General features: G+C 40.7%; 1 protein-coding gene across 4 annotated transcripts in view; it reads right to left on the reverse strand.

Annotated features, from left to right (window-relative positions):
- LOC132394475 (E3 ubiquitin-protein ligase RING2-B-like) overlaps positions 1-27,989 on the reverse strand; it is a 45,622-nt gene that overhangs the window by 2,933 nt on the left and 14,700 nt on the right. Inside the window, exons 2-6 of one of the 4 annotated variants that reach the window (XM_059970679.1) lie at positions 22,553-22,688; positions 14,933-15,093; positions 10,223-10,438; positions 5,161-5,451; positions 1,714-1,885 (exon numbers count right to left, since the gene is read on the reverse strand). In XM_059970679.1, the coding sequence (XP_059826662.1) occupies positions 1,714-1,885; positions 5,161-5,451; positions 10,223-10,438; positions 14,933-15,093; positions 22,553-22,630 (918 nt within the window). In that variant the 5' untranslated portion in view covers positions 22,631-22,688. Of the gene's footprint in view, positions 1-1,713; positions 1,886-5,160; positions 5,452-10,222; positions 10,439-14,932; positions 15,094-17,310; positions 17,420-17,448; positions 18,489-22,501; positions 22,689-27,989 lie in introns of those variants that run through there. The other 3 variants (XM_059970678.1, XM_059970680.1, XM_059970681.1) reach the window with 3 other exon arrangements.

The raw sequence follows: 27,989 nt of genomic DNA on the forward strand, positions 1-27,989 counted from the left end.
ACATCCACTCTATTAAGGCCTCTCACCATGCAACAGTTTCAATGAGGTCTCTCCTCAATCTTCTGAATTCCAGCAAATACTGGTCCAGAGCCATCAAATGCTCCTCCTATGACAAGCCATTCAAACCTGGAATCATTTTCATGAACCTCCTTTGAACCCTCTGCAGTTTCAGCTCATCCTTTCTAAGATAAGGGGCCCAAGATTGCTCACAATACTCCAAGTGAGGTTTCACCAGTGCTTTATAAATTCTCTACATTACATCCTTGCTTTTATATTCTAGCCCTCCCGAAATGAATGCTAACATTGCATTTGCCTTCCTCACCACAGGCTCAGCCTGCAAATTAACCTTTGGAAACCCAGCACATGGACTCTCAAGCCCTCTTGCACCCCAGTTTTTTGTATTTTCTCATCATTTCATTTCTTTACCAAAGTGCATGACCATACACTTCCTGTCACAGTATTCCATCTGCATTTCCTTACCCATTCTCCTAATCTGTTCTTCTGCAGCTCCTCCATTTCCTCAAAACTACCTGCCCTCCACCTATCTTCATATCATCTGTAAACTCTGCAACAAAGCCATCAATTCCATCATCCAAATCATTGAAATATAATGTAAAAAGAATCCGGTCCAACACAGACCCCTACGGAACACCACTAGTCACCGGCAGCCAGCCAGAAAAAATCCCCCTTTATTCCCACGCTTTGCCTCCTACAAAAGATGAAAACATTGAAACCAAAGCTCTAATTTCAATGCTTTTGTTATGTAGACAAACAGAAATCAGCACTTTTTAAAGTGACAAGGGAGGAGACAAAGAGGAAAAAACTAGAAAATGTTGGTGAGTACCCTGGAGTAGCTGGTGGAGACAAGTTGCTAAATAATATAGCTACTTTTTTCCCTTTCCTGCAGGAAATTTGCCCATTCACTATTAATTGAGATGTGCAAGGTCTGACGGCAATGGCACAAAACATCAACAAGGGAGAAAAATAGAGACAATATTTAATTTTAGTCCATGCTGAACAAGGTGCAAAACAGGATTAGAAGTGTTGAGGGACAAGATGTAGAATGACAGTCCTGGAAAGTACAGCCTAACTGAAGTGGAATTCAAAAGGAACAAATATTGTGAAGTTAGACTGTTCACTAGGGTATTGCATTCAGTTATGACAGTCTCCCTATAGGAAGGCTTTGGAGAGGGTGGAGAGGTTTACCAGCGTGTTGCCTGGATTAGAGGGGCTAGTTAAGGAATAGCTAGAAACACAGAAACATAGAATTGAGTTGCGTCTTTTTTACGGTGAGCGGAGGCGGAGGCAAAACTTGATAAAAGCTTGTAAGATATTAAAAGACATAGATAAATAGTATTTTCTTATAATATTTTTCCAAGGGTCAAAAAGCCTGATATTAGTGAGCTAGCACTTAAGGTGAGCGATAAATTCAAAGGAGATGGATGAGCGAAGATTTTATTTATTTTACGAAGCGGTGGGTGCCTGGAATGTGCTGCTAGAGTGGTAATGGAAACAGCATTTAAAAGGCTCTTAGATAAGAATATGAATGTACTGAAAATACATGGATATAGACACTGAATAGTCAGAAGGGATAGTTTAGTTTGGCATGCAATTATAAATGTATTTCATTCAGTACTACATTGCTGGCCAAAGGGTCTATGTTCAAAATGGAGCTGAGCAAATTGGATTAAAGCACAGACAGATGGTACCTACTGTGAACTGGCCTCCCGACGTAGTGATGTAAATTGTATACTGCTTCTCACTGACTTCTTCCAGACTGACTGCATTGTTGCCAATGTTCTTCTGTTGCTCCTCCAAGGCAATTCTCAACGCCAGATATTTGGACAAATGGTCCACGGTGGCATTTGCGGTGGTCTTCACATACCTGAGCCACAATCACATATCATGGGTTCAGAATTCAGTAGGAAGAGAAATGTTAAATGAACATTTTTTTTAAAAGTTATAAGTTGCTGCCTTACATCTCCCACAACCCTAGTTTGACCCAAACCAACAGCACTGCCCCTGTCGAGTTTACACCTTCTTCCTGTGACCATCTGGGTTTCCACTGGGCATCCAGTTCCCTCCGTCCCCTCCCCCCAAAGGAATTAAAGATTAATTGACCATTGTACACTGTGCCTTGGTGTAAGAGGTGGCAGAGATGGGGTGGTTGTTGACAATGAGAGGGAAAAGTTAGAATGAAATAAGTGGAAGGAATGGAACTATAAGAGAAATACTGAGAGCCAGCATAGACTTGATAGGATAAACAGCCTTATTCTCTGTAATAACATTCAGATTTGGTAGAAGACAGAATTACCATTATGTAGAATTAGAAGGCATTCTATGCCACTAATTTGCCATTTTGCCTGCTAGCAGCCCTGAATAAACTTCACTATATGTCCTCTCCAGAACAGTTTGCAAGTCAGAAATGCAGCTGAGTCCCTACGTGTCAGAGGATGCCTGCAGTTCTGCAGTAGTTGGCAAATCCATCTTTCTGTCAGCTCAAGTGATTGTTCATGTGTTCGAGCTATATACAAGTCTGGCGATAATAAGCTTGGAAAGACCAATAAGTTATTTATCTCACTGCTGAAATTGGGTGAAAGGATCCTAAATTATAGCAGTGAGCAGACTGCGAAATCAGTCTAATTCTCCAGAAATCAGTTTATGATGTTTTAAGCTGCCACATTTCTATATTCAAACCCTTCTCTCTGTTCTCAAACTGTAGTTCATCATCTTTATTTCCTAGTCCAATACATCAGTGATATTCCCTGTGGAAACACATCTGTATTCCTGCATATATCCAATTCTAATACTAAATAAGTAGGAAAACAGGCAAATAGGGTTCTAATGCAGAAAAGGAGAACACAATTGCAAGTGACGGTTCCCCATGCATCTGCTGGGTGGCACAATGGCATAACAGGTGGAGCTGCTGTCTCAAATCACCAGCGATTTCTGCGTCTGTCTCAAATTCTGCTTTAATCTCGACCTGTATGTGGAGTTTGCACCTTTCCCTGTGACCATGCATTTCCCCTCCGGATATTCTAATTCCCCCCCATATCACAAAGGTGCAGAGATCGGTGGATTAACTAACCACTGTAAAGTGCCTCCAGTGTGTGGGTGAGTGCTGGAATCTAGAGGAGGAGGAGGAAGAGGGAGTCGATAGGGAGAAATTATGTTACAGGGAAGGTTTTTGTGGAAATAGAATAATTCTGAGAGACAGCATTAACTTAATGGATCCAATGGCCTTCTCCTTCCATGTGAGAAAATGTGGAAATGCTCCACTCTGGTGCTCTTGTGCAAAGGCACAATATGGTGTAACAACATACTGAGAGATTCCAACACATTGGAAAACTGGATAAACTCGGAACAAAGTCCAACTCAGCCATTTTGCTGAGGTCAGACTTGAAGCTAAAGTTCCACTTCAAGATGCAGTGTATTGATTTTGGGTAGTACAAGATACTGTGGGAGTAGATCTCTCTGTGCATTGTAGACCATCAGGGATCTTCCTCTTCACCATCACTACTGCTTTACCCAACATCCCCCAAGAAATTACATTAAAATGGATGAATTTGATATATTTTTCCTTGCTATTACTATAACCTCACTATCTACAAATTAGTGGCTACAAAATATCTACAAACTTCCTAATTTATCTCGAGGTTTCATATGGTAGAAATTATGTTTTTTAACTTGCCCTACAAAGTTGTAATAATTTTTTAAATTACTACTGCACCTTGTTAAAGAAAATCCCAAGATCTTTTAGAATATCTTTCCCTGCAGTACAACAAACTCAATTACAGCAGAAGAGAGTCCAAACTCATAATAGAGTACTACTGGGATGTTGGTGGTGTCAGACCAGTAGATTTTCTAGATGTTTGCATGCTCTACAAAACATTAGTAAGAGAACATTTACAATACTGTGCACGGTTCTGGTCACTGTGCTAAAGGAACTACGCCATTAAACTGTAAAAGGTACAATAAAGATCTAGGAGGATGCTATTAGGACAGGAGGGTTTGGGTTATAATGAGAATCAGGATAGTTTAGGACTTTTTTCCTTGGAGTACAGAAGGTTGTGGGATAATCCTATAGAAATTTACAAAATCATGACAGCATACACAAGTTGACTAACCACAGTCTTTTCCCCAGGGCAAGGGAAATCCAGAACTAGAGGGCCCAGTTTAAAAGTGAGAGGGGTAAGATTTAAAGGAAACCTGAGGGACTTTTTCCAGACAGAAGGTGGTGGGTAGATGGAGCTGCCAGAGGGAATGGTAAAGGCAGGTACAACTACAACATTTAAAGCCATTCAGACAAGTACACAGATAGGAAAGGTTCAGAGGGATGCAAGCCAAACACGGGCAAATGGGGTTATTTCCATTCATTAACATTCAGCTTGGACAAGTGGACTGAACAGCTTGTTTTCCATGCTACACATAACCATAGAACATTACAGCACAGAAACAGGCCCTTTGGCCCTTCTTGGCTGTGCCAAACCATTTTTCTGCCTAGTCCCACTGACCTGCACCTGGACCATATCCCTCCATAGCTTTATCACTATATTGGATTTTATACTATTAATATCTAAATGCATTTTTATTTCACTTTTGTATTTACACCTCAATATGTCAGGCTCCTGGTGTTCTACATACAAATCTGGCTCCCACTACACAACCTGACCCACTAGTCAAGACCCTGGCCCCGGTATTATTCTGGACCCCATCTTTGGACACACAGAGGCCATGGACTTAAGCTGAAAATGTGTAAATTCAAAGGAGATGTGTAGGCGAAATATCTTTCTTATCCCTCACAGAGAATGGTAGGTTTCTATAAGGTGCCAGGGCTGGTGGAGGGAATTCACCAGGTTAGATAGACACATGAATATGTAGGGAATAGAAGAATATGGACATTGTGTAGGCAGAAGGGATTGGACATTTGGTTACTAATTCAATTAGCTCAATAGAGTATTGACGGCTGAAGGGCTGTGCCTTACATTCTATGTTCTTTGGACTCTGGACTCTGAAGTGTGCCAGCTTCCAGATTATCAGCGTTTTAACGACAATTACAATGCAATCAAAGCAAGGGGCTGGACATCATTGTGATAATTTACAAACACAGAATTAGTTCAATGAGCAATTTTCAAATTTGTAAATTGTGTTTTCTCACACCTGGTTTGTGAATATTCATCTTTCTCAACCAACACTGGGTGTGGTCTGAAGACAAGCTCAATTTCACTGCACGAGTCCCCCGCCACGTCTGGGCTACCAGCCCCCTCTCGCGAGTTGTCCAGGTCAGGGCAGGAGTCGTCTGAAGCCTTGGAGCGCTTGCGGCTTGGGCCAGCCTCCTGGTTGCTGTGCGTTGACACATTGCTGACATGAGAGCGGCTGTCACAGTTGTCCTCCCCTCCACTAAAGGTAGTGTTGTCAGATTCATGAGGAGGCTTCCTCACTCGCTGAGCTCTAGGCAGAGACAATGAGAGAGGATTAAAAACCTGCCTGTTTAACAACTTTTCTATCCATGTCAGCAAATCAAAAAAGGTGTTCATTGACTTCAGGAAGCAAGATGGAGCTCATGCTTCTGTCTGTATCAACAGGAGATGATTGACAGCACACACATACATATTGTAAACATACACAACCAGAGTTGAGGACAGCTTCTGTACTGCTCTTATAAGCCTCTTATACATTACAAATTAACTTTGCCCTCACAAACGAGCTTGTTAAGGCTCTTGAAACTTATTGCATTTTCTTTATACCAACAGCTATACTACATTAAAAAGTATTATGTTTTGAAATGATCTGTATGGACAGCATGCAAAACTAGGCTTTTCACTGAATCTTGGTGCATGAGACAATAATAAACCAGTTACTAATACAGCCTGCATAGCAAAGGTAGTCCTGTGCTACAAAATCTCATATTAATCCAACTCTTGTAACCCAGCAAGGTCCTACAATGAAGTACCAGCATCTCAGAAGTTTGCGGATTCAGAAATTCACTATTTTTATCATGGTTAAAGGATTAATAGCCAGGCAGCAGTTTCAGACCACCACGCAACTTCTCTTTCAGTAATCCCATAGTGCAAGGTGAGTTACAAGCCAAGATTTAGTGATTTTGTTACATAGAGTGCTCGGTGGTTGGATTGTATTATCAGGGTAGGCGATGGAGGCAGACACAGCACTAATGTTTATGAGGCATTTAGACAGCCAAGTGGCTAAGGTGTTGGTCTAGTGATCTGAAGGTTGCTAGTTTGAACCACAGCTGAGGCAGCGTGTTGTGTTCTTGAGCAAGGCACTTAACCACACATTGCCCTGCGACGAAACCAGCAACCAAGCTGTATCGGCTAGTGCCCTTCCCTGGGACAACATCGGTGGTGTGGAGAGGGGAAGACTTACAGCATTGGCAACTGTCAGTCTTCTATACAACCCTGCCCAGGCCTGCACCCTGGAAACCTTCCAAGGCACAAATCCGTGGTCTCTGGAGACTAATGGAATTGCTATTAGACAGCCACATGAACATAGAGGGATATGAATCAGAATCAGGTTTAATATCACAGGCATGTATCATGAAATATGTTAACAGTGGCAGCTGTACAATACATGACAATATAGAATAAAGTAAACTACAGTAAGCATATATGTATATTTTAAGTAGTTAAATTAAAAATTATGCAAAAACAGAAATAATAAGTGAGGTAGTGCTCATGGGCTTAATGTCCATTTAGGAATCGGATGACAGGAAGGAAGAAGCTGTTCCTGAATCGCTGAGTGTGTGCCTTCAGACTTCTGTACCTCCTACCTGACAATGAGAAGACAGCATGTCCTGGGTGATGGGGGTCCTTAATGATGGACGTCACCTTTCTAAGACACCGCTCCTTGAAGAAGACATCTTGGATACTACGGAAGCTAGTACCCAAGACGGAGCTGATAGGGTTAGTCTAGTCTGGCATCTTGGTCGGCTCAGACATTATGGGCTGAGGGGCCTGATACAGTGTGGTACTGTTCTATGTTATAGAACATAGAAATCTACAGCACATTACAGGCTCCTCAGCTCACGATGTTATGCCGAACATATATTCTAGAAACTGCCAGGTTACCCTACCACATAGCCCTCTATGTTTCTAAGCTCCATTTATCTATCTAAGAGTCTCTTAAAAGACCCTATTGTATCCACCTCCACCACCATCGTAAGCAGTGCATTCACCACTTTTTGTGTGAAAAACTTACTCCCAACATCCCCTTTGTACCAACTTCCAAGCTCCTAAAACTATGCCCCCTCGTGTTAGCCATTTCAGCCCTGAGAAAAAGCCTCTGGCTATCCACACAATCAACACCTCTCATCATCTTATACACCTCTATCAAGTCACCTCTCATCCTCAGACGCTCCAAGGAGAAAAGGCCGAGTTTACTCAATCTATTCTTATAAGGCACACTCTCCAATCCAAGCAACATCCTTGTAAAAAGGCTAACACGAAAGAGCACAGTTGGAAGTAGGTGCTTGGAAGTAGGTACAGAGGAGATGTCAGGGTTAAGTTTTTTTTAATGCAGAGAGTGGTGAGTGTGTGGAATGGGCTGCCGGCAATGGTGGTGGAGGCGGATACGATAGGGTTTTCTAAGAGACTCCTGGATAGGTACATGGAGCTTAGAAGAGTAAAGGGCTATGGGTAACCCTAGGTAATTTCTAAAGCAAGTACATGTCAGGCACAGCATTGTGGGCTGAAAGGCTTGTATTGTGCTGTATTATTTCTATGTTCCTCTGTCTATATCCACAACCTTCCTGTAAATGAGGTGACCAGAACTGAACACAGTACTCCAAGTGGGGTTTGACCAAGATCTTATATAGCTGTAACATTATCTCACAGCACCTGAACTCAGTGGCACAATTGATGAATAACCACACACCATATGCCGTTGTAACAACACTGTCAACCTGCACAGCAACTTTAGAGTGTCCTATGGACACGGACCCTAAAACCTCTCTGTTTCTTCACACTGCCAAGTCTTACCATTAATACTGTACTCTATCTTCAAATTTGACCTACCAAAATGAACCACCTCACACTTATCTGGGTTGAACTCCATCTTACAATTTCTCAGCCCAGTTCTGAATCTTACTGACATCCCACTGACACACCTCTGACAACCCTCCAGACTATCCACAACACCCCCAACGTTTGTGACATCAGCAAGCGTACTAACCCACCCTTCCACTTCCTCCTCCAGATTATTTTTTTTTTTTAAAATGACAGAGGAGAGGTCCCAGAACAGATTCCTGCAGAACACCAGTCACCGACCTACATGCAGAATATGAGCCATCTACAACCACCCTTTGCTTTTTGTGGGCAAGCCAATTCTGTATCCACAAAGCAAGGTCTCCTTGGATCCCATGCCTCCTTACTTTCTGAATGAGCCTTGCATAGAGAACCTTATCGAATGTCTTACTGAAATCCATATACAGTACATCCATTGCTCTACCTTCATCAATGCATATTCAGAGTTATAATGCATATTGGAAGTCTAGTTTTCATAAACCACAGCAATAAAACAAATACCTGCTGTAATAAATCTCCTGTGCAATATGCTACTCAGCAATCAAATTAAAACTTAAGAGACTTTTTGGAAAAAAATATCTCTCTCAGGTACCAGCCAGCACTGGACAATAAAAAGCTGACAATGCAAAGTGACCTGTTCACTGAATTGTTGCCTCATATTACCTGTAAAACTCTGGTTTAATTACTTTTAAAAGATGAATTTTTGAATCGTTCAGATTTCCATCCAAGGTCCCAGCTCTGCATTTCCCACTGACCCTGCCTTTAAATATGTCCTGTAAGTAGTAAATCCTGCCTATTTCAAAATCCAATCCAAAAGGAACAAATCTTGGCTTATTTTCAGAACATATGTTTCTTCTGCTCTAGCAACAACCTGCATTCATGAAAACTATGAAACAGTAAAACATCATAAAAATTTCACAACATTTCAGGCAGATGAGGTAGATTTAAGAAACATTTTAAAGCCAAAGTAGAAAAGCAAGGAGACAGTTGACTTCAGTACCTTGGTAACTCGTTGCTAAAAGGTACAACTGAGAATAGAAAGGCGAGCAAATTTGGAAGATTGCACCTTGGGAAACTACAGGAGGTGACAGAAGAATTGGAACACAGGAGTGGAACATCTGATACACTGTTGGCCAGTGAATTAATGAGTATACAAGTAGGAGGTAGCTGGAAATTGGTGCAAGTTGGTACAAAAAGTTACGGATGAACAGAAATATTAAAAGTGGGATTGAGACCCCAGTAAAAGATCAATGAGAATAGGCAGGTTTGGAGAAAACAAATACAGCATTAATTAACATCATAAAAAGCGTAGGGGATGGGCAACATTATAAGGCAGAAATAATCAGTGTAGTTTAACCTTGGGTAGCTGTTGGGAGAGAAATGCACCAGTGGATAAACCATAACCTTGAGTCTTCTCAGCATTTAACCAACTGGGGGATGGGGGGGGGGGGTGGGAGAGAAGAATAGTTTATATGCTAGATGTGCCCTATATCAAACAAGTGGCAGTGACATGGTCAAGTCAGCAGTAGTCAGAATAGAAGATACAAAACCTTAAGAACATATATCATCAAGCTCAAGGACAATTTCTATCCTCTTGTGATGAAGCTCAAAAATGGAGGTGTCGTATGATAAAGATGAAGTCTTGACCTTGCAATCCATCTTACCCGTGCACTCTCAGTAACTGTAAAACTATAAATATAGGTTTTTCCCTTTTTGTACGAATGGCATGTACTTGCATACGGAATAACATGTATGGCCATGCTTTTCACTGTATCTCAGTACATATGGTACTAATAAACCAATTACCAATTTCACATGAAAACATGGCGGCATTTCTGAATGCTGGGCTAAATCACTTATAATAAAGGCACGGATCCTTGGGGAAAACTGCAATTGTGGGAAGAAACACCATTGCAGGTACTGCAGCTACCTGACTACAACTAGCCAAAAGGATTGGAAGCAGTTAAGAGGAAGGTGATGTGATCACCCTTGCCAAAGCCTGGGGACAGGATGCCAACACCAGGATGAGCTTTCATAGTCAAAGTAATAAAGGATACCATTTGTGACCTTCATAAGGACCATTTCAGTGGAGTGGCAAGACCAGAAAACTAACTGAAATAGTTTAATCACGGAACTTTGAGAAAGGAAAGCACCATTTACCATTCAGTCCAAGTTCCCCTTACCTATGCATGGCCTGCATTTTCAATCCCTCCTCAATACTGCTGCTTAGGGCTTGTTGGTTATGAAGTCGGCTTAATCGTGCCAGTACACGATCTTGATGTGCCTCATATTCATCCCTGCTTGGGTAGATCTTACAGATCAGTGCATCAAAATTTGGATCTGGTCGGAGAGATCGCTTAGAAACCAGTTTCTTTCGACATGTGGGGCACTCTTTGTTCCTGATTAAAAAAACAGAAACAAAAGTATTACTTCATCAGTTGGATCTTAATATGGACTTTTCAAGTAATAACTAGTAATAATGACTAGTTCTACATAACTAATCATCTCCAAATTTTAACTAACCCAGGCAACATGCTTTCAGTTACAAGATACCAAAGTACTTTATTTGTCAAAGTGGAGAATGAGTTTGTAAATCTGGTGGGAGCAAAGGATGTTGGGAATGGCGAGGGTGGAGCGCCCCAAAAGAGTGTGGGACAGGTGGTAGAGGAGGAGTACCGCAGCATGGGGTGGTATGGATGTAGATACACCCTGAGACACCAGGCAAGGTAATCTGATTCCAAACAATTGATTTATTGATTATTGTAGAATGTCTCTCAGATCCTTCCCACTTCCTCACTTTTCCCTTCCCCAACAATGATGCCCCTTTCCCTGCCCCCTTTATACACTCGGTCACAAGAGAAACCCAATTCAGAAACACGTTTATCATCACTTACATGTCATGAAATTTGTTTCTTTTTGCATCAGCAGTACGGTCCCTTACATAAAATTACTACAATACTGTACAAAAGTCATAGGGACCTCAATTAGAGATTGGCAGGTATGACGTTGTGTGAATCAATGAGCTGTGGCTGAAATAAAATTAACATCCAAAGATACACGTTGTATTGATAGAACAGGCAGGTAGGCAGAAGGGGTGGCATGGCTCTGTTGGTGAAAATGTAATCAAATCCTTCAAAACAGGTGATACAGGATTGGAAGACATTAAATTGTTCCGGATGGACTTAAGGATCTGCAAGAGCAAAAAGACCTTGAAACAAGAGAAAATCTGTAGATGCTGGAAATCCAAAGCAACACACACAAAATACTGGAGGAACTCAGCAGGTCAAAGAGCAGCTACAGAAAAGAGTAAACAGTTGACATTTTGGCCCAAGAACCCTCATCAGGAGCCTGATGGGAGTTACATACAGGCCTCCAATCAGTAGCCTGGATGAGGGCTACTAATTACAATGGGAGATCTTCCTATAGTCAAGGGGAATTTTGATATGCAGGTAGATTGGGAAAATCAGGTTGGTACTGATTTTGGATCCAGAGAGAGAAGTTGTAGAATGCCTATGAGATAGCTTTTTAGAACAGCTTGTGGTTGAGACCACTAGGAGTCACTTATTCTGGAATGTCAATAGACTCTGGCAAGGTTCTGGAGGACTAGAAAATTGCAATGTCACTCCACTCTTCCAGAAGGGAGGGAGGTAGAAGAAAGGCAATTATAGGCCAGTTAGCCTGACCTCAACGGTTGTGAAGATGTTGGAGTTGATTGTTAAGGATGAGGTTTCGGACACTTGAAGGCACATAGTAAAATAGGCAAAGTCAGCATAGCTTCCTCAAAGGAAAATCTTGCCTGACAAATCGGTTGAAATTCTTTGAGGAAAGTAACAAACAGAACATATAAAGGAGAATCGGTGGATGTTGTGTACTTGGAATTTCAGAAGGCCTTTGACAAGGTGTCGCATATGAGGTTGCTTAGCAAGAGTCCATGACATTGCAGGAAAGATACCAGCATGGATACAGTATTGGCTGATTGGCAGGAGGAAAAGTGTGGGAATATGGGGTGCCTTTTCTGATTGGCTGCCAGTCACTAGTGACGTTGGGCAGTGGTCAGTGTTGCAATCTCTTTTCACGTTGTATGTCAATGATTTAGATGACGGTATTCATGGCTCTGTGGTCAAGTTTGCCAATGATACGAAGGTAGATGGAAGAGCAGGTATATTGAGGAAGCAGGAAGACTTGCAGAAGGACTTAGAAGGATTAGGAGAAAGGGCAAAGAAGTGGTAGATGAAATGCAGTGTCAGGAAATGTATGGTCATGCATTTTAGTGTAAGGAATAAAAACATCGATTATTTTCTAAATGGTCAGAAAATTCAAACATCCGAGGTGCAAAGGGGGGGTTCTCGTGCAGGATTCCAAATTGGCGTGAAGGTTGAGTCAGTGGTAAGGAAAGGTGGTAAGGAAAGTGGTATTTTTGTCAAGGGGACTAGAATACAAAAACAAGGATATAATACTGAGGCTTTATAAAATGTGGGGAGGTCTCAGCTAGAAGTATTGTGAGCAGTTTTGTGAGCCCTTATCTAAGAAAGGATATGCTGACATTGGAGAGGGTCCAAAAGAGGTTCACAAAAAATAATTCCAGGAATGAAAGACCAATCATATGAGGTGTGTTTGATGAGTCTGGGCCTGCACTTGTTGGAATTTAGAAGGGGGGGGGTGGGCAGGTGGAATCTCATTTGAATGTTGAAAGGCCTAGATAAAGTGTATGTGGAGATGATTTTTCCTATAGTGAGTAAGTCTAGGACCAGAGCGCACAATGTCAAAATCCTTTCAGAATGGAGATAGGGATGAATTTCTTTAGCCAGAGGATGGTAATTCTGTGGAATTTGTTGCCACAAGTGATTGTAGAGGACAGGTCATTGAGTATTTTTAGTACAGAGGTTAATACTTTCTTGTAAGTCAGGGAATGAAAGATTACGGGTAGGCAGAAGAATAGAGTTAAGCAGGAAATGGTACAGCCGTGATCAAGTGGCGTAATTCTGCTAATTGTCTTATAGTCTTATATGTATGTGTGCCTTTTTCACAGTACTGTGTAATGTAGCTTGGTACCATATTTTGTTTGTAATATCTTTGTTGCAGATTAATGCAAGCATAATGAGTTAAGAAAAAGGCATTTTAATTTAAAACAAAGCTATGCTATTTCTTGTTTTAAAATATTTACTATGCAGACTAGAGGTAGTGGCCAGGGAGGTTTAGCACTGACTGGAGATGCAATTGGTCTTGTAACATACAAGGTATTCTGTTGGAAGTGATTCACAACTCCTCACATTTATCTATTGTCTCTAAGTCCCATCTAAATTTTCTTCAGACTTGGAAATGAGTCACTGTTAATTTACTGTTCTTCGGAAGTAAAGTCCCAGGATTATTTAACAAACAGCATTAAGGGAATAAAGCTAGACCACAGGCTATGGGAGTTTAGGGTGGGAGCTAATAGCCAGCTTGTCACTATAGAAATGGCCATTTAGGAGTTCTACAGGATAAGGCAGGGTTATGATCACTGTCTGTAACCCAAACTGTTCACAACTGAAGGCAGAAGATGCCCCAGACCTGCAGCAGCTGGCAAATCCATCCCACCAGTGTTCCAAACATTCTATCGCACGTACAGACTGTACACAGATCAGCTGTCGTAAGCTGAGGGAGGACCTATATGCTACTGCCTGTATCCCAGGATGGACGTAACACAAATCTTTTATGCTAGGTAGTAAATTAACTGTTTTCCTCAGCTGACTTACACCAAGCAAAGCTCGCAAAATTGGCAGACGTGGAATAGCTGAACTGAAATCCATACACTGAAACAAAAACATAACTGAAGCTAAAGTGAGGAGTCCATTCAGTCCCTCAATCTTACTCCATGATACAATATTAATCTGCTATTAACCATGCAAATTTCATTTCATGCTTCAACTTTCTTCTTTCCTCAATTTTATTGGCTATTTATGATTTCTTTAATGTTAAACATTTCTCTTCGTTCTTTAACCCACACAAAGGTGTCGATTTATTCTGAGCACAATCTGGACTGACACCACGATACAGCATAACTGCACAGAGAAAATTTGGCTCAGATATGACTGACTTAAGCAACCTAAAGTGATACACACTTCACTAAAAAGAACAAGAACTCCCAACGTGCGAGTTTACCACCACTTCTAAACCAACAACAAACAGGTTCTCAGTTATTAATTATTTAATTATATACTGTACTAAAGCTACCTTGATTAATAGATATTTTTTATTTGTCACCTATTTCATTGTATGACTAACATTTTTTAACAGTAACCACTTTAGTTTCTACCCGAAACATTGACTCTATTCTACCTCAAGAGATGCTGCCTGATCTGCTGAATTCCTCTATGCAGATTTGCAGCATCTGCAGAATGTCTTGCGTTTACCATTTGAGGGTATCTTTGAGTTGTGAAAGCTACCATTCTGTAATGCCATTTCCTACTCTCCCACTGTGCATATAATGCTGGCAGATTTGTATCCCTAGATGTTACTGTAACTCCCTATTGAAATAAGCTTCTCTCACGGTCTGAACCCCTAGGATCCTTAACTCAAAAGTGCCACGCCATCAGAAAACAAATTGGATATCTGATTAGAAAAGCAGGAGTTTTATTTACTGAATCCTATGGCATGGAACTGCAGAGGACTGAGATCTAAAATTTGTAATTCCCCAATAGCTAGAGGCTTACTAAGCCGCATCCCCCCCCCCCCCCATTTATCTATCACCTGGTCTACTTAGATGTCAAACTGGAATTATAGCCTTATAACATCTGTCAAAGATGCGTTTGAACAATGAACAAAAGAGCTCATTTACATTAATAACCCTCATACCATATGTGCATAAGCAATATTTCTGATAAGCAGCAACAACAGCAGAAACTACTCCCTACCCGCTGCGGAGCGCAGTGACAATACAATCTGAGCAGAAGCGGTGCAAGCACTCCTTCGTCGTCATGGTGTTCTTTAACATATCCAGGCAGATGGGGCACATCAGCTCGCTGTGCAAGCTCCGGGGTGACACAGCGATCTCTGTCCCATCCATAATTGCCTCCTAAAAGAAAAGTGAATCACATTAACAGGAGGCCAACCTTCTGTGACCATTATATCTGAAAACAAAGAAAACACAGACACAACAGATAAATTAATGTAATTTTATACTTTGTGGTGTAACTTTATTCATAGAATTTTACCAATAGACAGCCAACAAACCAATGTTCACTTCAGGAGTAATACAGCAGCTACATTTACCAAAAACAATAGTTTTCTGCAGATGTACCAAATATGCAAAGTAAATAAGCATTTCAATGTTAGCTCTTGCTACACTTTCTTGTAACAATTTTACAGCCATAATTTTGAATCTTACAGTTAGATCTGAGAAGCAAAGGGAGTTTGTGGGGGGCATGGGGGTAAAACTGTGAGATTTCCACTGACAAAATTATGACATTAGAGGAAAATGAGGAAGTCATGGAAATCTAGTCAGTGAGTGACTCAACAAAAACCTTCCAGAATTTGGATGATAAATCACCACCCTAATTGGCAACCTAACTTTTGTTTTCAAATTCAGATTAATCTGGTGTACAATTCCACTAGCTTTTTTAAAAAAAAACTTCATTTTCTGTATTCACAGAACCCTTGCACTTGTATCTCAGACATAGATCATACACTTATGCACAAGTTATAGCCATGTAGTATCAAGGGGAGGTCAGGTAAATCATTAGTGAGCTATTCACAAGTAGAGTTGCTTCAAATCAAATAATTTTACAGCACAGAAAGCAGTCACTTAGCATCATTCCAATAAGTTTTGTTTGCCTTGTTTTAGTTTTCAACAGTAAGTTGTCATTTACAGCCAAGTCACCAATTAATGGACCAGAAGAAATAGCTTTCATATTTCTTAATAACATTTGGTCCTTCATTACTGTCTTAGTAAATCTTGCCAATCTATCTATTCTAATCAGCTATTGATAGTACTTATTTCATGCTCTTGTGTTCATCCTAATTAAATCCAAGAACCTATCTTTAAAATTTTTACAAATTGAATTTTCCATTCAGAACCCCTCCACATCTTCACTTCCTTCCAGAACAAGGCATTTCATTTATTATTTTTGTGTCCAAAATGCACTGAATTTTCTATCCACTAACTTTAATCTATTAGCAGCAAAATCAGATGACCCCTTTGTACCTTATTGAAGTTTCTTTCAATTCCCTGATTAGCCACTCTCTCTTTCTGCCAAGTTTTAAAGCTGTCACATTGCAACCCCTCCCCTCCCCCTCAACAATATTTATATACTCCGGAAGCAGCAGTTCCAATACTAATAACCAAAAGAAAGCTCAGTTACGGTTCTCTGGACTACATCAGGCTACTACCTGCCTGGTAACCAGTTTTCTATCCGTCCTTTAATAACATGCTTTTGGCTTAACAATACGATTTGCCAGGCAGCAATAACAAATGTCTATTCAAAAATCTAACAGCCACAATACTTTCTTTCTCATTACACTCGGCTAATTTTACAATTTTCTAGACGTGACTTACATTTTCCAAATCACATTTGGCTGCCCTTCACTGGTGTGCCTCACTTTATCTACATTGCTGATGTTTGAATTCTGATCCACAGTAATTCCAAGCTACTAATCCTTTTCTCCCTTTTTGTACATGTCTGTGTTGGCATACTTCCAGCCCTGTTGCAAGCTTCCCCATTCAAAGCTGCTTGAATGATTGTGGACAGAGACCCTTCACATTCATGTAACATTCCAGGCTGTGTGTCATCAGGCCCCAGTACTTGTTCCACTTTGAGCTCAACTGCAGTGGCTATGATCTGGAACTCACCACAAGGGTGAGTTAAAACAGAATTAATCAGGGCTTTCAAGAGCAAGTGAGATAGCCACTTGAGAGAGAAACATTTGCAGGGCTGTGTAAAAGGAGAAAGGGACTGAAGGATTTGCTCTACTAGACACTCACACTGACCTCTTGGGTTGAATGGGCTCCTTCTGCAATGATCCTAAGAAATCTTTTCATTATTTCATTTTTTTTTAAAAGACATCTTTACTATCTCTGCCAAGTCACGTGAAATGCAGCAACTTTTCATTTTAGGGATCTGCTGCTTGGGCTATAACAGAATCAAATAAATAACCCCATCCTTTGTCTCTTAATATATTCATCAAATGTTTTACTGAGCTGCACCCCTAATCAACGTTTGCTTCATTATACAGCACTCCAATTACTCATTCTACCATGTTACTTGTTAACTCTGTAAAGAATACAATCACTCACCGCATGTAACTTAAATCTATCTAGTCCCTTTGTCACTTACAGTGCTTTCCCTCATCATCCCTTTCTAGCTTTCTTTTACTTTTCCTCCAGCGCTGCTTATCCACACCCCAAATGTGAGATGAACTGAAATCTTCTTACAGATTCTTATTGCTTTCTCAGCCAGGACATATTCCCAAGTTAACGTGCTGACCATGGTTAACGAGGTAGAAAAGACTGAGAACAAAATCTCTATATAGAATATGCCTGCCAATAAGCTCACAGGACACATTGCGTCCAGAAATCCAGAACCAACAAAGGAACACTACCTGCACACCCCACACACCTCTCCCACTAAGCTTTGAGTGGGTGGATCCCTATAAATACCTGGAAATAGAGAATTATTAACAACTTAGAATAATCACCATATCAGTTCATCTATTAATTAATTGGCACCACTTTTTATTAAGTATGCACAGTTTGTTTCTACCAGTAACAATTTAAGTGTTACAGATCATTTCTGGCCAGGAATTTGATCTGCCCTAAATTTTCAGGGTCATAAAACAAAAACAAGGTTGACAAAGAGGGCCTATACAATGCAGCCTGGCTGGTCTCACAGTGACGAATAAAATTTTTCTTATGGTGAAGCTTTCAGTCACACAACTTGAATTAGACAAAAAAGATGCTTGTGGAGTACAAAAGCAAAAGGTTATGCCTTCACATATCGCTGATCGGGTCTCAGTTAAATTGTGCAATCAAGAATACTATGCTTTTAGGAAAATTGTCAAAGCCTTGGAAGGCAGAACAGAAATATCCAAGAAAAGATACCAAGACGAGTATATATGGAGACATGAGAGAGTGGGCTGTTCTTCTACGAGAGGGAATATTTAAAAGACATTTTCAATATTATCAATGGTTTCAACGAAGTAAAAATGATCAAGTTAGCACTAACAAAAAAGATGTGAAAGCATATTGAACGGCAGCATTTAACAGGACAATTGTAAACTGAAATTTATAGGGGCACAGAGAAAGAGATGGACTTCAACCAATTACACAGCCACTTCAGAGAATTAATCCAAGCTAGAGGGGTCATATTGTCTTATCATGTGCTGTACATTCTAGAATGCTACAGGAAGCCAATTCTAATTTAAAAACCTGACAGCCTCTGCCTCAATTTATTTTTAAAGCCAATCAAATATTTACGTTTTTTTGCCACGCTCTAACTACAGTGCCCCTAAAATGTATTCACCCCCCCCCCCCCATAAGTTTTCATGTTTTATTGTTTTACAGCATTGAATTACAGTGGATTTAATTTGGCTTTTTTGACAGTGATCAACAGAAAAATGCTTTTGTGTCGAAGTGAAGATAGGTCTCTATTAAGTCATCTAAATTAACTACATAGATGGAATACAAAATAATTGATTGTGTAAGATTTTAATATAACACACCAAATGATCACTGGTGCAGCCAACTGGTTTAAAAAGTCACATAATTAAATGGAGACCATGAGAATACAGTTAAGGTGTTTCAATTGATTGTAGTAAAAATACACCTGTATCTGGAAGGTCCAACTACTTCTGAGTCAGTATTCTGGTAAAAACTACACCATGAAGACAAAAGAACACTCCAAGCAACTCCACTAAAAGGTTATTGAGAAGCACAAGTCAGGGGACAAGAAAATTTCCAAGTCACTGAATCAAGTGACAGTTAAGTCAATCATCAAGAAATGGAAAGAATAAGGTACAGCTGTAAATCTGTCTAAGAGCAAAAACAGAGCGACCGTGCACGAAGGGGACAAGTGAGGAGGCCAGAGACTGTGACAACTCTGGAGTTACCAGCTTCAGTTGCTGAGACGGGAGAGACTACGCATACAACAACTGTTGTCCAGGTGCTTCACCAGTCACAGCTTTTTGGGAAAGGGGCAAAGAGAAAGCCACTGTTGAGAAGTAACTCACCTGAAATCTCAACTAGAGTTTGCCAGAAGGCACATGGGAGATTCTGAAGTCAGCTGGAAGAAGGTTCTACGTTCTGATGAAACCAAAATTGTGATTTTTGGCCATCAGACGAAATGCTATGTTTGGAGTAAGCCAAACACTGCACATCATCAAAACCACACCATCCCTACCGTGAAGCATGGTGGTGGCTACATCATGCTGTGGGGATGCTTCACTGCAGCAGGCCCTGGAAGGCTTGTGCAGGTAAAGAGTAAAATGAATGCAGCAAAATACACGGAAATCCTGGAGGAAAACCTGATGCAGTCTGCAACAGAACTGCAGTGCCACTTGGGAGAAGATCTGTCTTCCAGCAAGACAATGACCCCAAGCATAAAGTCAAAGCTATACAGGAATGGCTTAAAAACAAAGTTAATGTAGCCAAGTCAGAGTGCAGACCTCAAACCAATAGAGAAATTGTGGCTGGGCTTTAAAAAGGCTGTTCACTCCAATCCCTATGCAATCTGACAGAGCTTGAGCAGTTTTGTAAAGAAGAATGGGGAAAAATTGCAGTGTCCAGATGTGCAATGTTGATAGAGATCTAGCCACACAGACTCAAGGCTGTAATTGCTGCCAATACTGACTTTGAAGGGGGTGAATACTCATGCAATCAATTATTTTGTATTTTATATTTGTAATTAGTTTAGATCATTTTGAAAATATCTGATTTCACTTTTATACAAAAAAGTATTTTTCTGTTGATGAGTGCCAAAAAAATGCCAAATTAAATCCACTGTGATTCAATGTTGTAAAACAATAAAACATGAAAACTTTCTACAGCGGTGAATACTTTTTATAGCGAATTCAGAGTTCAAATACAAATATATATATATATATATATACCAGCATCAGTTTTTAATTCCCCAAATTACAATCTATACTAATGAGTGCTTAAAGTTATAAAGACATATTACACTTTATTCACAAAATAGCTAGAGACAAGACAGTTGCTCATTCTAAAAATGCACAGAAGCCCAGCCAGCACCTAGAGAAAAACAAGCACAATTTGGTTGGGTAGCTTTAATCAGACTGATATCAGATAAACTTGAAACACCACAGGCGGCTGTTTCCTCTTTAAGATGCACAAGTTTTGCTTTTGGCATTGACAAGGCAAAAATTCAATGAGATTCCTCCAGCAAAAACACTGCGTAAAAATGAAAGAAACTGCGTAAGAAACACCGCGGGAGATAAAGGGTTGCTGTTCAAGATTGCTTAATGTCATTTTCTGTACACAAATGTAAGGAGAACAAAATAATTGTTATTCCAGATCCAATGCAGCACAAAAAAAGCACCAAAGAACAAATAATAAAAACACACAATACATACAAATACATAAGACAGCTTATTTACATACATTGATTGTATGTCCATGAAATGATGCTCGGCTACACACCAGGTGACTATGACGGGAAATAATAAAGTAGTGATGCAGTTAGTGGGTGGAGATGTTGATCAGTCTTACTGCTTAAAAAAAGTAACTGTTTTTGAGTCTCCTTTTCATTAGCGAGACCAAGCACCTTTGCTCCATTTGCCATGCCAGCAAGGGTTACTCGGTAGCCTACTATATCAATTCTACTTCCCATTCCAACCACAACTGCCCTCAGCTTCCTTCACTGCCAGCTCACAGTCAAACGAAAATTAGAGGAGCAACATCTCATTTTCCTCCTGGGTCTACAATCTTGCAGCATGAACTTCAAATTCTGTTCAACATACAGGTTACTTGCAAGTAACCTGAGGCTGCACACATGAATTTCATTTTTAACCTGGTGCTACACCAACTCACCAGGTTAATTTATCAAAGAGCCTTATGATATGAAATCATCAAGATTTTGAATATTTAAAGTCTGCAAGTTCCAGATTTTATTTCATTTAGTTTGTATTGTTAAATAAAGTTTGTCTGCAGTTGTTTGTCTGCCTTATCAAGGGGCTCCACAAGTCAAGGAGCATGCTGCGTGGTCCCAAGGGAACAAAGACTGGAAAAGGTTTAAGTCCAAAGTGTATGAGACGTCAGTGGTACAAGGCTGTCCAAACACTAAATCCTGGCTAATGCTCTTGGTCAACAATGTTCCATGGAAATGCCAACTGGTCAGAGGTGCCATCCAGCTGGTTAAGTGTTAAACAAGATGCCTGGGCACATAAAAGATTTCTTAGCATTATCCTTTCAAAAAGAGATGAGCAGGGCTTTCTTTAGCCGGAATGTGATGAATCTGTGAATTCGTTGATACAGAGGGCTGTGGAGGCTAAGTCATTGGGTGTATTTAAAGCAGGAGATGATAGATTCTTGACTCATAAGGGTGGCAAAGATTATGGGAAGAAGACAGGAGAATGGCGTTGAGAGGGATAATAAATTAGCCAGGATTGAAAGGCAGAGAAGGCTTGATGGGCCAATGGGCCTAATTCTGTTGTATCTCATGGTCTTAAATTCTCAAACTTCTAGTTACAGCAGCTCCTTGTCCCTTCCCCCCCCCCCCCATTTTCTTTCCTCCTCTCTAGTAGAGATGACTTCTACTTGTCATCTCCCAACTCCTGTTGCCATTCCAACTCTCCTTCTCCCTCATTTTCCCCCTCACCAGGATCCATCTATCACCTGCCAGCTCTTGCTCCAGTTCGTCCTCTGCCTTATTACATTGGCTAACTCCCCTCTTTCTCTTTGATTTATCTGAAGGGACTGAACCCAAAATATTGACTGCCCATTTTCCTTCACAGATCCTGTCTGACTCAGTGTGTTCCTCCAGTGCTTTTTGTGTTGCCTAACAATGACTCTGGGTTAAAATTAGGGACACTGATTCAGCAATGTAATTTGCATTCAGCTGGGTCATTTGGAGAGCTTGGACAAGAGTAGGTCCAGATACTCTGACACATCTTATAGTCAGTGCTAGAAAGATTAACACTGCAGCAACATTTCTTTTCAATCAAGTAAATGTGCTTTGCCTATCAGCAAACAGAAAGGTGGGTGGGAAGGGGAGCAAAAAGTTTATAAAAGTGGAAATTGCATCTTAGTTGCAAAAACAGTCATTCAATTGATTGGTCATTCACTTGCTGTTTGGCAATATTTTAACCATTCTGAAACACTGGATTTCATACATTGATACAAACATTTAGAAATGCAATCATGTTTAATTTAAAATTCAGGCTTTGCAGTAGCTAAATAAATAAACTTGTATATTTTTCATGCAGACATGCAAGATAATCTCAAAGGGATATACTGTCCACTCCACACGTACCTGTGGGGTCCTGTGTAGTTCGTAGAGGCTGAGCTGCGTGGTTTTACTCACCTGTGGGGTCCGGTGCAGTTCATACAGGCTGAGCTCCCAGGTCTTACTGGGGTTCTGAGTATTCACTGGTGCTGCCATAGTAAATGTATATTTTAGTCTAGCTGAAGGAATGATGACTCCTGCATGCCTTTCTCACCTAGAGCACAAAATTAAATGACAGAAACGAGAGATGACAATTAAAATTAAAAATAATTGACTGTAAAATGTTCATAAGAGACATGAAACTCTCACATTATGGATGTTTAGGTTACAGAAATTCACAAATCACCACTAGAATTTATTCAGATAAAAGTAATCTAATAAATATTCACCACTAACTTTGCATTTAAAGCGTGTCAGATAACACAGCTTTGTGTTATGGAAAAATTATAATATGGGCCATTTTCTAGAAATGCTAGCAACCATTCCTGCAATGGAAAATGGATGCTGACAGTGAGACCTAATGCAGATTGGAGGCACCTTCGCTCTGCCCACGCAAAATGTAGGATCTCCTGATGGCCAGTCATTTCAATACAACTTCCCAATCCCATCTCCACGTGTCTATCATGGCCTCTTCTACTGCCACAAGGAGGCCAAGCTCAAGTTGGAGGAGCAACACTTCATATTCTGTCTGGGTAGCCTCTAACCTGATGTAATGAACATTGATTGCTCTAATTTCTCACCATCACCACCCTCCCCCCCCACTTTCTTTTGCCATTCCCAATTCTGGTTCCCCGCTAACTCCTTTTCACTTCAACTGCCCATTACACCTCCCTTTGGTTCCCTACCCCTTTCCTTTTATTTCATGGCCCACTGTCCTCTCCTATTATTTTCCTTCTTTGGCCCATACCTCTTCCAGCTATTACCTCTCAGCTTCTTACTTCATCCCCACTCCCCCATCACCCACCTTCCCCTCCAGCAGCTTGCACTCCTTTGTCTTCACCCACCTTCTTATTCTAGCTTCTGCCCCCTTCCATTCCAGTCCTGATGGTCAACTGTTTATTTCCCTCCTCTAGCATTTTGTGTGCGGTGCTCCAGAATTACAGCATCTGCAGAATCCCTTATGCCTAATTTTAAGAAATTCTGTTGCTTCTTCAGATTATTGTCATTTAGAAACCACAAATGCAATGCAGTTAAAATATGAGACAACGTTCCTCTAGAATGATAATGCAAAAGCACATGACAAAACAGACTACACCAGCAAATCCACATAACGTTTGGCAATCCGCAATCCAGAGTCCGGAGAGGCTGCTGTGTATTAATATCTGTACACACACACAAAGTCTCAGCAACACACACAAAATGCTGGAGGAACTCAACAGGCCAGGCAGCATCTATGGCAAATAGTATAGTCGACGTTTCAGGATGAAACCCTTCAGCAGGACGGGAGAAAAACGTCGATGAGCAGATTTAAAAGGTGGGGGGAGGGGAGAGAGAAATGCCAGGTGAAAGGTAAAACTTGGAGGGAGATGGATAAAGCAAAGAGCTAGGAAGTTGATTGGTGAAGGAGACAGAAGGCAATGGAAGAAAGAAAAAAGGGGGTGGAGGTGGAAGTGCACCAGAGGGAGGTGATGGGCAGGCAAGGAGATAAAATAAGAGAGGGACAAGGAGATGGGAAATGGTAAAGGGGGGGGGGGGGGGAAGGTATGGGGAGGCATTACCAGAAGTTTGAGAAATCAATGTACATGCCATCAGGTTAGAGGCTACCCAAAAGGAATACAAGGTATTGCTCCTCCAACCTAAGTGTGGCCTTATCATGACAGTGGAGAAGGTCATGGATGGACATATTGGAATGGGAATGGGAAGTGGAATCAAAATGGGTGGCCACTGGGAAATCCTACTTGTTCTGGCGGACAAAGCATAGATGCTTGGCAGTCAACTTTAGTAACAACTCCCTGAGGACCACAACCTTATTGTGGTTTGGAGGCTTGTGCCCTTCAATGACCTGGAGAGCTACGTGGGCTGGAGTCTGGGGTTTGGCTCTTTGGCAGGCTCAACCATTCCAAACAGGTCAAAGGGTAGAGGCCAGACTAAGAGTGATCCTCTGGTCCTCCAGGTCGGGGCATCAGCTCAGGGCTAAAATCCTTGCCTAGTAATTGTTACAGAAACAGCAATGAAAGATCATTCTATATCTGAGCGCAATGGTATTCCCGAGTGTGAATCCGGAACATGTTGAAAACAGAGTGGAAGCTGCTGGCAGGATGAAGGAAGCCTAGAACATGCCGAGAGATAGAGGACCTTCATTGTTGCCATAAACACTAGCAGTGTAATAGGCTGTAAGTAAATTAGTAAGAATTAGCATATTGTAATTACACCATGGAAATTGCATCTAACTTACGTTAATTTATGAAGAATTCCTTTATACTACTGCAAGCTTTATGATTCCTATACAGTTCTTCAGTTCAAAATTTTAAAAGCAAGACCCTAACAGTGTTAATGAGCAAGAGGATATTGGAGTCCAAGTTTATAGCTCCCTGAAAGTGGCACACAGGTTAAGAGTGGTTAATGCATATGGCACGCTTGCCTTTAGTAGGTGAGGCACTGAGTTCAAAACTCAGCAAGTTATGTTGCAACTTTATAAAACTCTAGTTAGGCCACATCTGAAGTACTGCAAACAGTTCTGGTTCCCCTGTTATAGGAAGGATGTTGAGGCTTTGAACAAGATGCAGAAGAGATTTACCAGGATGTTGCCTGGATTAGAGGGCATGTACTCTAACAAGAAGTTGAACAAATTTGGGCTGTTTTCTTTGGAGAAGCAGAGGCTGAGGGGAGATCTGAAAGAGGTCTACAAGATTATGAGCAGCACAGACAGTTTCCATCTTTTTCCAAGGCTTGAAGTGTCTAATACCAGAAGACATGTATTCAAGATGAGAAGGGGCAATTTCAAAGGAGATGTGAGAGGCAGGTTGTTTATTTATGTTTTTTTTACAGAGTGGTGGGTGCCTGGAAGGCACTGCCTGGTGTAGTGGTAGATACATTAGGGACTTCTAAAAGATGTTTAGATAGGCACATGAATGTGAGGAAAATGGAATGATATGAACATTGTGCAGACTGAAGAGATTAGTTAGTGATTAGATTATGAATTTAAATGGTTCAACCACTGCAGACCAAAGGACCTGTTCCTATGTTGAACTCTTCTATGTTCTATGTAAGATTTACCCTTAACCTCCCCCCACCCAATCCCATTCCTTCAGATTTCCAAAATGTGGCATACATCTCTGGATTTTCTGCCCAACTGCATAATAGTATTATATGTCATCATCTTCTCTATAATCACCCCTTTGACATACACAATAATCCTGTTGCAAAACTGCAGTTGACCATTGTGACATATCTGAAGATAAAACAGTGAACCTATCACCTGAATAAAACTCTTAGAGAAAAAGTCAGAAAGATGAAAACTAAAATCTATTCAAACTTGCCATGAGAAAACTGTTGCGATTTCAAGCACATATAATGGCAAATTAAAAGTGATTAGATAATAATAACAGACAAGAGATTTTGCAGATACTGGAAATCTTGACCAACACACATAAAATACTGGGAACTCAGCAGATCGGTAGCATCTAGGGAGGGAAATGAAGAGTCGATATTTCAGATTGTGATCATGCATCAGGACTGTCCTAATAAAAGATCTGAGCCCAAAAAATGACCTGTTCATTTCCCTTCAAAGATACTACCTGACCTACTGAGTTCCTCTAGCATTTTGCATATGTTACCCAGAGACTACATAATCATGTGTACCAAAAGAAAATCACTGTAAATATTCTGAGGTCATGCAGCAAAAATTATTAAACATTAACACTATTAGACCTAATCACTGTATCATAACTTACATTTTGATTTTGCTTGAGGCAGGCTAAGACTACAAGTAATAACAGCTCAGCTGCCATTGTGAAACCTCCAGGACCCTGGCAACAGCTCATAACTGTTTTAATAGTACTGCAATATGCATCCTTCAGTCCTGCTCATGCAAGACATTTTCCCTCCCACACACATTATATACTAAAAGATGTTGTTGTGCATGCATTTATTCTAGATTTTTTGATACTTTCTACAGAAGTGAGCACCCACACTCTAGAAAATATGCAGATTCTACCCTCCCACCACTGAGAACACCTTCAAAAAGCAATGCTTCAAGAAGCCAGCATCCAACACCGTTCAGGGCATGCCCTCTTCTCATTACTAGCATCGAGGGTGGGGGGGGGGGGGGGGGGGAGGAGAAGAAGGAGTACAGGAGCCTGAAGGCACAGAGGCAACAATTAGAAACTTCTTTATCTCTGCAGTCAGATTTCTGTGTTATCTATGAACCCATGAGCACTACCTCATTATTTTACTCTCTTTTAGCATGAAATTTTTTTCTACATTTGATATTATAACTTAATTGTATTTTTTAAATGTACTGCACTATACTGCTGCTAGAAAACAAGTTTCATGGTTTGTCGATAAGAAGCCAGATTCTGATTCAAAGATGCATGCAATTTAAAAACATTTCCACAAGGACACCAATCCAAGTAAAATACTTGCCACATTAAAACTTTATAATAACGTGAAAATCATGAGGGGACTACAGTATGCAGGTAGATTGGGACTGGATACCAATAGAGGGGTGGGTGTGTGTGTGTGTGTGTGTGTGTGTGTGTGTGCGTGTGCGTGTGCGTGTGACAAGTAAACTTAGTATCCTCCCCCAACCCCACAACACAATAAAAAAACTCCAGACCAACCACAACACAATATAGAGAATATAAATCAGGACAATCAAACTCCCAGACTGTGAATACACTTAGCAACAGAGGATAATAATGCCTATTACCAAAAAAAAGGGAGCTGAAAGCAAGGGACCGAAAAAAAGAATAGAAAAGAAAACCCTAGTCAAGAGGAGGGTTATGAAAGTACTCGATAAAAGGTCCCCAGACCTTATGGAACTTTAAGTCCGAATTAAGAACTGAATAATGGATTTTTTTCGAGGTCCAAGCAGGCCATAATGTCATTAAGCCATTGAGCACGAGTGGGCGGGGCAACATCTCTCCATCTGAGGAGAATCAAGCGTCTAGCCAGGAGAGAGGCAAAGGATAATATTCGGCATTTGGTCGGACTCAGACGTAAATCTGCCTCGCCCCAGAAACCGAACAAAGCAATTAAGGGGTTTGGTTCTAGGTGCTGATTCAGAATATATGATAATGTAGTGAAGACATCTTTCCAAAATTTCTCCAAGCTAGGACAGAACCAGTACATATGAATGAGAGAGGCCTCGCCCCTCTTGCATTTATCACAAAGCAGACTAGTGTTAGGGTAGAATCGAGATAGTTTAGATTTAGACATATGGGCTCTATGAACAATCTTAAACTGTAAAAGGCAATGGCGAGCACAAAGAGAGGTTGAGTTAACCGATTTGAGAATCGAGTCCCAACTCTCATCAGATAAGGAGATATTTAAATCCTGCTCCCATGCCATTTTA

The sequence above is a fragment of the Hypanus sabinus genome, chromosome 5 (genome assembly GCF_030144855.1).
Source record: "Hypanus sabinus isolate sHypSab1 chromosome 5, sHypSab1.hap1, whole genome shotgun sequence".
Classification (NCBI taxonomy): Eukaryota; Metazoa; Chordata; class Chondrichthyes; order Myliobatiformes; family Dasyatidae; genus Hypanus; species Hypanus sabinus.